This window comes from Grammomys surdaster, unplaced genomic scaffold (assembly GCF_004785775.1).
Source record: "Grammomys surdaster isolate TR1022 unplaced genomic scaffold, NIH_TR_1.0 126121, whole genome shotgun sequence".
Classification (NCBI taxonomy): domain Eukaryota; kingdom Metazoa; phylum Chordata; class Mammalia; order Rodentia; family Muridae; genus Grammomys; species Grammomys surdaster.
The window spans coordinates 42573-54960 of NW_021620929.1; the positions used below are offsets into that span (position 1 = coordinate 42573).

At 56.4% G+C, this 12388-nt stretch overlaps 2 protein-coding genes across 2 annotated transcripts; both read right to left on the reverse strand.

The window, feature by feature from the left end:
* Positions 1–162: 162 nt before the first annotated feature.
* Nhlrc4 (NHL repeat containing 4) lies at positions 163–1246 on the reverse strand. The gene is made up of 2 exons (XM_028756433.1): positions 966–1246; positions 163–316 (listed from the first exon to the last, which is right to left on the reverse strand). Exons 1-2 carry the CDS (start codon positions 1244–1246, stop codon positions 163–165), a joined length of 435 nt encoding a protein of 144 aa, XP_028612266.1.
* A 2394-nt stretch (positions 1247–3640) lies between these two features.
* Prr35 (proline rich 35) lies at positions 3641–9172 on the reverse strand. Its single transcript, XM_028756429.1, has 3 exons — positions 8596–9172; positions 4766–5874; positions 3641–4490 (listed from the first exon to the last, which is right to left on the reverse strand). Exons 2-3 carry the CDS (start codon positions 5833–5835, stop codon positions 3845–3847), a joined length of 1716 nt encoding a protein of 571 aa, XP_028612262.1. The 5' UTR covers positions 5836–5874; positions 8596–9172; the 3' UTR covers positions 3641–3844.
* Positions 9173–12388: the final 3216 nt, after the last annotated feature.

Sequence of the window (12388 nt, forward strand, 5' to 3'; positions counted from 1 at the left end):
TGTGTAGACAGGAGTACTTGCCAAGAGGAAATCATAAGGCCAGCTAAGACCAGGTGTCAGGAAGAAGGCTCAGCAGCCCCAAAGGAGCCTACCAACCTCCCAAGAGAGTACAGAGGACTCAGGCCAGTCATAGCAAGGGGCTATTTTCCCCAGAGCCTACCCTCAGGCCGTCTTCCCCAGATACTGGTACACTTTAATGTAGTTGTCCCCTGCATCTGCCACCACTAGTTGGCCTTGGGGTGCACAGGCCATACCCAAGGGCCTCTCTAGTCCCTCCAACTGCAAGCAGATAGGTGGCCCAACCCCTGGAAACAGACTGGGCACCCATTGTGGGTCTGTCTGGGCCTGCTATCTGGAACTTGAGGGCACCGAGAGGCTCCTCCTCCTCTCCTGGCAGGGAACTAGCTGGAAGATTCTTGGGGCACCAGCTGAGGCTCATTCCTATTTATTGTCTCCAATAAAGAGCGGAAACAGATTTACCCCTCCTTTTGAAATGAAAAAGGAAAGCATTTACAGAGGCAAAAATGTCTTTCTGGACAGGTTCTCCTATAGCTAGGTTGGTCTCAAAATCCTAGTGTAGCAAAGGATGACCTTGAAGTGTGTGTATGTATATATATAAAAATTTTTTTTTCCGAGACAGGGTTTCTCTGTGTAGCCCTGGCTGTCCTGGAACTCATTCTGTAGACCAGGTTGGCCTTGAATTCAGAAATCTGCCTGCCTCTGCCTCCCAAGTGCTGGGATTAAAGGCGTGCACCACCACCACCACCACCACCACCACCGCCTGGCTTGACCTTGAAGTTTTGATCGTCCTACGGCCACCTTCCGATTACAGATATGCACTACCATTACCAGTCTGTGAGGTCCTGGGGACTGAACACAGAGTCCCGTGCAGGCTAGGCAAGCTCCCTACCAACTGACTACATCCCTAGTCAGAAAAGTGGGGGTAATTTTGGGGGCGGAAGGACGTTGATTTTGAATGTGGGGAAGGACTGGGTTGGTGCCTCTGCTCATCAGCCACAATAATGCTACTCTCTGCATCAGAGCACACACCCTCTGGATGGCCAAAGCTATGCCCAGTCAGGGATCCTAGGGAGCCCAGAGCCTGGTGAGCACTGCCAAAGAGTTGTACATTTCCAAACTCTTCACTCATGGCAAGACCCCCATCAGGCCCTGGACCTACCCAACAAGGGCCCTCCAGACCTAGCATGGTGGTTAGAGCAAGGGGCTTCCAGGTTGGTCCTAACATGAAGCTGGCACATTTCCAGGCAAGTACTCTGTCACCAGGAAGTAGCCAAGAGCATCCACAGCCAGCTCTTGGGGGGATAGGAACATGCCTACAGTCACCCAGCGGCCCCGGGGTTCCCGGGAATTGTACTGGAGAGCATACACAGCCCTGAGGAGGAGGTCACTGACCACCACAAGCCCTGCAGCTGTCACGGCCACATCCTCTGGGACAAAGGCTCCAGTTCTAGGAATGCGGCAGGGTAGTTGACAAATGGCGTGTCCCTCAAGATCCAGCACATGGACACAGGATCCAGCACCAGCCGTCAAGAAGAGCAGGCCATCTGGGGAGCAGTGCAGGCCTCAGGGGCTCCCTGCAACCCCTGCTGGCACCAGGATTTGTCCCAGCAGCCGAGGTTGCCAAGAGCAACTGGCATCTCTAAGTTGGTCCAGCCTGAGATCACGCCCTTGAGAGTAGGCAGCTGGGGATAGGGGTGGTGTGGCCCAGGAGGTCGATTCAGGACAGATGGGAGGCGAAGGGCAGCAAGGAGTCACAGACTCGGCTTCTCTGCAGCTGCAGAAGAGTTGGAACATTCACGTGCAGATGGTGGCTCATGAGTGCTAGCACCCTCCCATTGTAGATGAAGAGCTGAGGTGAGGTGGGAGGTGGAGGGCAAGGCTGAGCTGTATTTGTGTTCATTCCTCTTACTTCTGAGCGTTCACCTGGTCCCAGGCGCAGCAACCACTCAGGTAGCAGTGGTCTGGGAAACACTAGGCACTCAACAGGGACAAAGGTTGAGCTGTAAGGCTCAAATCGCTTGTGTAGCTGTGACTTGGCTTGGGAAGGTGAGGAGAGGAGACAGATAAGCGGCATTTCCCAGCCTTGGGATGACTCCTTCATAGGAATGGCCTAAGTTCCTGTTAGTGTCCCCACCATCACCATCACCACACATAGCCCCTCTGCGTTAGCCAGGGAAACATGCAACCCCAATCTCCCAGGGCTCTCCACTCACCCCTCAACCCTTCCACAGACATCAGGATACTTCTTACCTGGGGCTAACTGGCCTCAGGGCTTTAGGTCAGGCCTCCATTGTTGGAGACAGCTTGAGTGTGTTTGGGGGAATGGGGAGGGTGGCTAGGGGAGGGGTTAGCAGACAAGTTTCCTGCAGGGACAAGTTGTTTGTGCTGAGTCCCAAAGCTCCAGGCCTGTACCCTCTGGCTTGGGTCTTCACATGGGCCTTGCCCTTACCCTGAACACATTGTACTGCCCCTATATAGCTCCATCAGGCAAGCCTGCCCATTCCAGGAGGTACCACAGTCCTCTACAACTATAGGCCACTCCTCCAGGCAGGACATTTGTGTCAGGATCACACCTTGGTCACCCTATTGCCAGCTCCACCAAGAAGTCAAGCTGGTCCTGTCTCTTCCTGTGAGTCTGGTGATACTGCTGACTCTTGGGGTCAGAAAGCAGGGTGGTAGGCACATGGGGATGACTTGAGGAAGGTGCCTCAGATTTAAAACCTGAGGTTTCTGGGACCCCTGGCTCTGCCCTCAGCAGTTCCCCAGGAAGCCTCCAGGTCATTGGTGCCCAGCTAGCTTTTGTCAACCTTGGCCTGCAGCCCCACAGCACCCTGGGCTGGCCAGCCAGAACTCTAGCCCCAACGCTACCTGTAATGCCTCACAGTGGGGTGGCTTCCTGATGCTATCACCAGGTAGGTGGTTAATGGGGCAGCTGAAGGTCCTGTTCGGACTGGCCCTAGCCTGGCCAGTCCAGCCCCAGTGAGAACAGTGCCTCCTCTGAGGGCAGTTTGTACTTCAGGGCATTCCTGGGTGGGCTACAGCCCAGCTCCCCAGGGAGAAGAGTGATTTGCTATGGCTGGGGGGCCCCAGCAGCCCTGGCTGTCTCCCACTCTGGCCTATGGAAGACAAAGCAGGGCTGTACTGGGAAGGGAGCAGTGAGCTGTGAAGGCCACCGATGCCTATCGTAGCTGCAGGGGCTGGCGGGGGGCCCAGGAAGGCCACACGGGGTGACCAGCCTGGAGCCATAGAAGGCAGGAGGCTTTGGCCACCACAGGCAAAGCTGGCATTAGGCTGCTTGGATGGATTCAGGCCCAAGGACGTGCAGGGTCCTTGCCCATCCCCAGTGAGCTGAAACAGGCCAGGTCATCCTGCCATGTCTGCCTCTCTGCCACTCTGCCCTGAGTCCCCCAATTGAGTGTACCCAGGCCACCCCTTGACCCCTTGACCCCAGACTCTTTGGAAGAACCAAGTCCACAATAAGGATTTTTGAGGTCAAAGGCAAATCCCAGCATGGTGTCCAGGACATTTGCTCACTGAGACACTCAGGCCAGGGACATTTCCTTGAGGGTGCCAGGTGCTTATAGAGGGACAGAAAAGGAAAGAGACTCAAGTAGGGGTGTTTGAAGGAGGTTTCTATTTTAATATCCACAATTCTGTTCAATAAATAAATCATGACCTTGCTATGTCCATGAGACCACATAGATAAGTCTCTACCACGGGCTGGTGGGGGATCTGGGCGGGGAGTATCTGTTCAGAACACATGCATACCAACACTGGACGGGCCCGGACAATGGGGCCCAGGTCAGGGGGAGGAACCCATACTCTATGGTGGCTGTGAACAGACGTCAGCACTTGGGAGGATCTGCAAGCTTGGGGTATCTTTAGGGGTCTGGGAGCTGCCAGCTCCAAGACGATTACCCCAGGCACTGCCAGGAATTACAGGGTCCTCAGGGGCCTGGAGGGGGAGGCCAGGAGGAGGGACACTGGAGTCAGCCTCACACTTGGTGGTGCGGTTGGAGAACGGCTCAAGTACAGGGCCCAATATGCTGGAGGGCTCCGAGGTCCCCCTTGCCAACATGGGGCTTGGATCATGCAGCCCCCAGGACTCTGCAGGAGCCTCAGTTCCCTTGGTAGGCACCCGCTTCACTGAAAGGTCCAAGGGTGTGTCCAGTGGACGAGCTGCCCGGGCCAGTGCTTGATGGATGGTGAACAGCTCTCGGCGAATCTTCCCAAGCTGCTCCCGAAGTGGTCTGGGGGCTAGACCCCCAGCTGGTGCCAGCTGCCCCAAGCACTGCTCCACCCTGGCGTAGTCACCAAAGGCCTGGGTCAGGTCCTCTCCCACTGGGACTGAACTTCCTAGCACTCGGCCTTGTGGCTGCTGCAGAAGGTGGACCTCAGGACCTGAGGCCTCGGGGTCACCTGGCTCCTTGTCCTCAGGCCAGAGTATTAGGGAGGAGCCTGTCGGCAGGCTGAGAAGTAGAAGCCAGTCAGAAGGCTATCTTTCCCCTTAATGTCCCCCTAGCCCCATCCTGTGTCTTCTGCTTAGTGTCACCCATACACCAGGGAAAATAAGAGGGCCCAGTCTAGAACAGGACATAGAGAAGAAGAAAAAAAGGACTCTCTGGTATCAAGTCTCTCTGTCCTGAAATCTCTACTCCTAGTGAGTTAGGTGAAAATGGCCTAGCCTCCCACCCAGCCCACCCCTGACACTCCCATGCTAGGACCCAAAGTTCCTGATACCCACCTGCTCTGACAGCCAAATTTTGCCAAGTTCAAGGGGCCCTTTGGGAGCTCAGGCATGTTGCCTGCAGGCAGCCTCTTCTGCAGGTTGCTCTGAGTTACTCGTCCCAGCTCTCCTTCATGCCCTGGGTCTCTGGAAGTGCCATGGGGCCAGGGTCCCCCGGGCCCTGGTACGGGCAACTTCAGCAACCCAGGAGCAGCCAGAGCCCCAGGAGGCCCCTTGAGGGGCACAGAGGACTTTGCAGGGGCAGCAGCCCTGCCTGCTGACTGTCCTAGGTTGTGTTCTAGTAGCAGCGGGTAGTACAGGCGGGGGGCTAGGCCTGGACGCTCAGGTGTCTGTGGGGCTGGGAAGGCTGTGGGGGGCAGCAAGGGGCTTGCTGAGGCCAGGAAGGGCATGTGGGCTGCAGCAGCAGCCAGTGAGGGCCCCAGATAGGAGAAGAGGCCTGGGCCAAGAGGGTAGTTGACACCCAGCAATGATAAGTGGAGACTCTGGGCTTCAGGGAACTCGCCCTGGGCAGGTGGTGGGTAGCAGGGGACACCGCTCTCAGAGCCTGTTGTAGCTATAGTCCCTAGAGCTCCACTCAGCATGCCACCACTCAGTCCTGGCTTCCATGACTCTGCCAAAAGGCCACTGGTGCCTGGACCCTTCCGGATGGGTCTAGCCAGAGGGGACAGTGACCCTGGTGACTCCTCTGGTCCAGGTTTGGGGCCCCTGCCACAACGACGCTGGGAAAAGCTGCCAGTGACAATGATATCTGGCTCAGTTGGCTTGCTGCTAGGGTCAGAGAAGTCTGTGGAGCAGTTGGGGGTGGGCACTCGAGGCCTGGGTGAGGGGGGCGCACGGCGGCATGCCCAGTCAGGGGAGTCTAACAGTAGGGAAAGGGAGTCTTTGCAGAGGCTGTACTTCATGTGGTTGTAAAGATGTGACTTCTCTAGGCAGGTGAAGGGGCACTGGAAGCACTTGTAGTTGTAGGGTTTGCCCCAGGGCCGCGGGATGTAATGTGGCTTCTTGGGCTTCCGTGACCGCGCCCTTGTCCCAGTGCCCATTCGGCATGAACCTGCCTCTCTCGACATGACAGCCTGCTAGCAGGCAAGCCCGGACACCATGGCCACCTGCAGATAGGAAAGACAAGGACCCAATTAACACCAGGCCTTGGCACTCTCTGCTCCTCTTAGTTAGGGGTCCCTGCATCAGAACCCATGAAGTCCCAGTTTGCCTTGCCTGGAGGCCTCTGACCTTTGTTGTGCACACCCTTCATTCTTTTGAGAGGGGATGTGGTGACACTCGCCTGTAATCCCATAGTTTGGGAAGCTGAGGCATGGGGATTGCTCTGAGATCCAGGCCATTCAGAGCTACACAGTGAGATTCTGTAAAAAGAAAGGAAGAAAGGGGGGGGGGAGGGAAAGAAAATGGAAGGACTAGGCATTCTGATCCAGGGCAGACATAGATAAGCTGGTAATGTACGGATGGTCTCGGGAGGACCTAGAGGTCGTTGCTGAGAAAATATTTATAGTTTATCTGAAATTAAGTTTAACTGGATGTATTTTATTTACCAAGTGACCCTGTACAAATCCCCACTGCTGGGTCCCAGCTGGCCCTGCAGGCCAGTTTCGGGGATAATTGGTCTCCGTTTAGCCTCTGCTCTTTGCACCAGGCAGTACCCACTGAGCATTTGGTACAGGAATGAGAGCAGCCATGTGTAGCCAGAGCCACCAGTCCGATGGCCCTCTAGAAACACTTCCTTGGTTGAGCCACCTGCCCCTACCAGAAACTGAAGCAAATCACCGAGATTAGAAATCAACAGAAACTTTGAGATCTGACTAACACTATGTGTGCAAATGTGTGTGAAAGTGCCTGTGTGTAACCCGAGCCGGCCAGTGAAGTGTTGAGTGCGCACTGGAGGTCTCTCAGGGGGGTTCAGACACACATGAGGCAAACCCAGGCTGGGAGGAGTGGATGTCACAGCATGGCCCCATGGCACAGCCACCTGCTCAACCCAGCTCCATCTGGGTGGCTTCAGGCAGGTCAGTGAGTGAGCCTGCAGTGACCGCGCTCAGCCAAGACCCTCTTCTCCTCACGTCCTGCACACTGGCTCAGAAGCTTCTTTCTTCACTCCATCTGGGCCACCACCTGGGCTGTCCACTACCCCAGCACTCGCGCTTGTGCATGGTGCGTGTGCACATAGGCTTTGGATATGTGCATACAAGCGTGCAAGATTCCCAAGGAATCCTTGTTCTATGCCTGGAGGAACAGCTCCTGCATGGTTGAGCTAACCAGCCACAGGGTGTGCCATGAAGGGCACACACATCCATACCACTTCCCACTCAGAATGGATATGCCTCTCCACGAGAGTATACCTACATTACAGACTATGCCCGAAAACACATGAAGACATGGCTGTGACTCACACTTGGTCATAGACTCATCATGGATGCAGACATACATGTGCTGTATGGTTTGAACAGCAGGCATAGAAATGGAAGGCGGTTGTTGAGCTCAGCTCTCTTGCATGCTGGCCATTACATTTTGCCCATCATAGATATTCACTTTTACTCCCACCAAGGATCAGTTGGGTACCCCTTCTTAGGCAGCTAGAAGGGTGAAAAGCACTGTATGCCAAAAGACTGTGAACCACACAGCGAGTTCACATGGCCAGCCTGGGCTCTGGTAATGGCTGGGCAAACAGGCTGAGGGAGACTCCAAGGTTGGGAGGTAGATGCTGGCTCAGGAAAGGGTCGCGCCCTGCCCCCCAGGGGTTGCAGACCCAGCCTGGACTTGGCAAGTATACAGGCAGTCTCTTCTGCCTGCATCCCGTCCCCCCACCCCCGCCTCCTCACCCCCCCCCCTCCGCAAGATATGATGACAGATAGGCATGTGTGCTCAGGCGACAGAGGCGTCTGTGCAGGGGCCATCGATCACCCAGCCCTGGGAGCCACACAGCTGTGCGGATTGGTGTTATCGCTTAAACCCACCTCCCAGCCCAGACTAGGGGGTCCTCCTGGGGCCTTGGATCCAGGGATTGGGGCTCCTCCTGTGCTTTCCTCCAGACCAGGCACCCGAGGTGCTGACCTCTCCAAGACCCAGAGGATGTTGGGCACTGGTCCACCACAGGGCACATCCCTACACTAGCCACACATACACAAAGGCACACTCATCCTGCCCAGCCCCAGCCCCAGCCCCAGCCCCAGCCCCAGCCCCAGCCCCAGCCCCAGCCCCAGCCCCAGCCCCAGCCCCAACTTATGACCTGGCATGCGCTCCCTGGCTGAGCGCCTGGTCTGCAGAACTAATAGCTGGAAGGGCCAGCCCACCCATCCGTTGACCCTCTTGGGACTCAACGTCCTACAGGGATGGGCGCAGGAGCTGAAGTGGACAGCTGGGACCCCAGCACCTTTCTTTTGCCTCCCCGCTGCGGGCGCCACCCTGACGAACCCTCACGGTGCTGAGATCACAAGCAGCCCTTTCCATGCATTCCGTCCAGAGCCAGAGCCCTAACTTCGCGGGAAGTGCCGCCCGCCCACCTTACCGCGTCTGCCGAACCGAGCCTACCGCGTCTGCCAAGTGTACGCCAGGCAAAGGGGCAAACTTCCCACTTGTGAACACTGAGAGATAACTGAGGTCCAGAGTAGAAGCGGTGGCAACTCCCCGATGCCGCCGCCACCTCCCGCGTTCCCCGACGCCGACTCGCAGGCGCCCACCAAAGTTGGCAGAGAAGCGCGTGCGCCACAGCGCGAGCTTCCAAACGCAGCGACCTCCGACCGGGCTGGGCGCGGGAGGCGGGCCAGCCTCAGCGGCAGACGGCTCTCACCTCTTAGCACACCGCCCTGCGCACTCACCGGACTCACTGGGACGGCTCCTGGAGGGAGCGAGGCCGGACCCGCCACAGTGCCGCAAGACCTTGGAGTGGCGCGCAGGTGCGGGACCGAGTGAGGGGCGCCTGGCACCGTCCCCGCCCCCGACGCCTGCAGGCTGCCGCGGGGGTGCGCAGAGGCAGCCAAGTCTCCCGGGTCCCCGCAGCGGCAAGAGGGGGCGTCAGCACGCATCAGTCAGGGCTCTGGCCCCTGACAGCCGCCTGCCCACCCAAATCAGGGCCTCGGGGCTGAACCCTAGGACAGGGAGCCTCCGGAGCGGACCAGGAGAGACCAAAGCCCAGAGGTCAGGCGGTGGAGTCTGTATGTCTTTGCCAACTTCCACTGGACAAGCCAGAGAGCCTGTGTAGTAGTTCCTTTACTCCAAACAGGAGGCGTCTCCCACACCCTTTGCTCTACCTGCTGATGGTCACCACGCACTGACACCCCTACCCCTGGACACATACCACTCCCAGCCCTCACTCTCCACTTCCTAGGAGGTTCCTCCCTGCTTCAGGAGAGATCCAGTGCCAGTGCCCATCATCTGAAGGGCCTCATCCCCACTGGTGGCTTCTCCTGGAAGGGCTCTGGGGTGACAAAGGACCCAGGAGGGTTTGGAATGCCGTCCACACAGTGAATGCTGGAACTCCCTTCCCTTTAATGTCTTTGTGGTCAGAACTGCTCCTGGGTTGTCAAAACTTAACATCTGGGCTTACACTTCTAGCCAGGTCCCAGGGAAATTTGCCTAATTGGTGAGTTTCAAGGGTGCATGTGGACATGGCATGGGTAGGGACAGATAATCTCTCTCTCTCCCCCCCCCACTCTCTCTGTGTCTATCTCTCTCTGTCTTTGTCTATTTCTATCTCTGTCTCTCTGTGTCTGTCTGTCTCTGTCCCCCTCCCACCCCCCCAGTCTGCCTGTGACTGGGGAGGATACTTTAGCCCAGAGGTGGTGTGCTGAATGGCACTTTAAGCGAAGGGTGGTTATTGCCCCAGGCTTGCCCTATGGAGGCAGAGGTCAAAAGACTCTTGGGAACCTAAGACTCTTCCAGACTCACTACTGGTTCCTGGGATTTCCCCAGTTGAGATTTGTGGAAGAAGTGAAACCTCTCTAGAGATTTTGGGGTTGGTATATAGGGCAGTCATAGGGTTCAGGGCAGCAAGCGTTCAATACTTCTGGCTCCATATCTGTGTGGGAGACATAATGGCCAGGGCCCAGCTGTTAGCTAAAATTCAAGGCAGGAGCAGGGCCTCTCCAGTCTAGTTTCCTTCTGTCTCCATGCCACCTTCCTCAAAGGCAGCCCACCCCCAACTGAGGGCCATCCAGAGCTGGAAGTGGTGTTACGGACTGCACAGCATTCTCCTTCCTGCCTGCCTGGCCCAGCTAACCAGCTGACCATGCAGGTGGCCTGGGGCTGGGCAACAGCTTGAATGGTCACTGTGCCAGTAGTCCTGGGGCCAGAAGACCAGCTCCTCATGGGCACTAACTAGAGATGAGAGCAGACTCGGGTCACTTGGAGACAAGGAGAGTGGGGACACTAGGCATGCGCCCTTTATTCCCTAGGACAGCTCTACTCTCTAGCCATCCTCTTTCTGGGAATTAGGGAAGAGTCTGTCTGACAATAGGGGCAGGCTGGAGGTTGTGGCCACTGTCCAGAGAAGGCCTGGCTCCAGCATTCAGGGAGTAAAGCCTGGTGTAGCTCAGGTGACTGAGGCTATGGTCTGTGGAAGAAACCAAGAGGCATGCCATGTGGCATCTCACTTATGAGGTGGACAGCCCTGGGGATGATCACTGCCTCAGCCAGCTCTATGGAGGCCCAGAGAAGGGAGATGGCCAGAACACGCTGATGTCCAGAATGGGAAAAGCAGGAGGGAAGTGCAGGGACCCACATGCCCAGTGGTATCACCTTTCACAGGCCTTTTAAGAAATTTGGGTGAGAGGAAACCAAATCAAAAACAAAAAGACAAAAAAACCAAAACAACCCTAAGGTATCTTTTTCCCGGACATATTTTTGTGCTTCCTAGAAGGAGGAACTCCTGAGCTCCAGGCTTGCTCATGGAGGTCCGGAGTGTTCTTGGCAGACCCCCACCTTCTACCTAAGGGGCTCACAGGCAGCCTCTCACGATTGTCCTTTCCTCTCCCCCTCAAATGTTGTCTCTTCTTGGCCCTTCTACCCAACCCTTTGGGGGGTGGAGACCATAAGCTCTAGGAGATGGCTCCAGCTCCTGATGGGTGGCTGAGACCCCATAGCTTTGTGTTTGGGCTTGTCAGTCTGAACCTGAGACCCTGCCCACATTCCCTAAGCAGCAGCCCTCTCTGCTCTAGAGAGAGCCCCTAGTCTTAGGCCACTCCTGGCTCTCATAAGGGTCCTTCACTAGACCAGGGGCCTAGTGTTCTCTCCTGGTGGGGGACTTGCCTTTACCCTCAGCTGGAAGCTTACCTATTTCAGTCATTAACCTTCTCTGCTTGATCTGCCCATGGCTGCCCGCCTGTCACCTCCATTAGCATTGGCCCTGTGCATGCTGGGGGCTTGTGAGCTGGACGAAGATTCTGGACTCTGCACTGTCTCATTCCCTCAGTGTTGCAGCCCTCATCGAGACAGGTAGGGGTTTGACTGGGGGTTATCCACTGTGGGCAGAGGGACAGTGGATTGAGCCAGACAGGGTCTAAAGCTGGTGCAAGAGGGACTCCACGGAGTGGTGGCAACTCTGAAGCTCTAGAGGTCTGTGCCACAGTTGTACCACGGCTCATTTTGCACCTTTTGAGTAAAAGACATATGGCAGCATCCAGAGTCCATATGAAATCCCCATTCCAGAGAGAAAGAGCTATCCTTGGGGTTTCGCCTCTCTTGTACATTTGAAGTGTCTTTGGGGACTGTAGGCTGGCTGAGGACTTGAGTGCAGAGATGGGATCATGCCTGAGGTTCTGTACCAGCTGGAGGCTGCAGGTCTGGATGGCCCCAGGAAGCCACAGTGTAGGAGTACACAGTAAAGGAGGAGAGGCAGCAGGATCTTTAGACTATGTAGGGAGAGCAGAGGCTCTGGAGGGTAGGATGTGGGTGGGGCCCATAAAGGGGGCATAGAGAAGCCTGGGGAATCTCCCTGGGCTCTGAGCAATCTATTCCTGGACATGCTGGCTTATCCAACAACCTGGATTAGGAAAGGGTTGCCATTTTGTACTGAGCAACTAGATGGGTGAGACTTCAATATTCCCTGAAGGATCTGAGCCAGGTGTTTTGTGTGTGTGTGTGTGTGTGTGTTGGTGGTGGTGGTGTTTGTAAACTCCCTTTCATGGGAGCATTCCAGCTGGACAAGGGTAGCTTCCTTTAGAGGGCTTAGGGAGCAGCCGGCCTGTCCAGGTGGGTGGGAAAAGCTCAGGCTGCCAAGGCCCCCACCCGGTCTCTGAGCCTGGCACTGGTTGAGCCGTGCCTGGGGCCGACAGCAGCCATATGTTGGGAAGTGGAGCTGTGTGCGTTGCTCTGCGGCCCCCGGGGCCAGCCTTCCTGGGCCTGTCACAGATGATTTTCCCTGCCTGAATGGCAGGCAGGATGGCGGGTGGGGCAGTGGGGGCCCGTGAGCTGGCCCTATGTTCAGGCCCTCTTAACACTAGGCTTTGTACCACTCTTGGAGTAATCCAAGAGCTGAGCCTCAGCTTTGAAGTCCCCAGAGTTTCACTGAATAAACCCCGTGGTAGGTATGTACCCCTTTTAACTCAAAGTTGGGGTTCAGGAGATTTCTAGTTGGTCAGCAGGCACCTCCTGCCTGGTTGTGGGTGGTGGCCA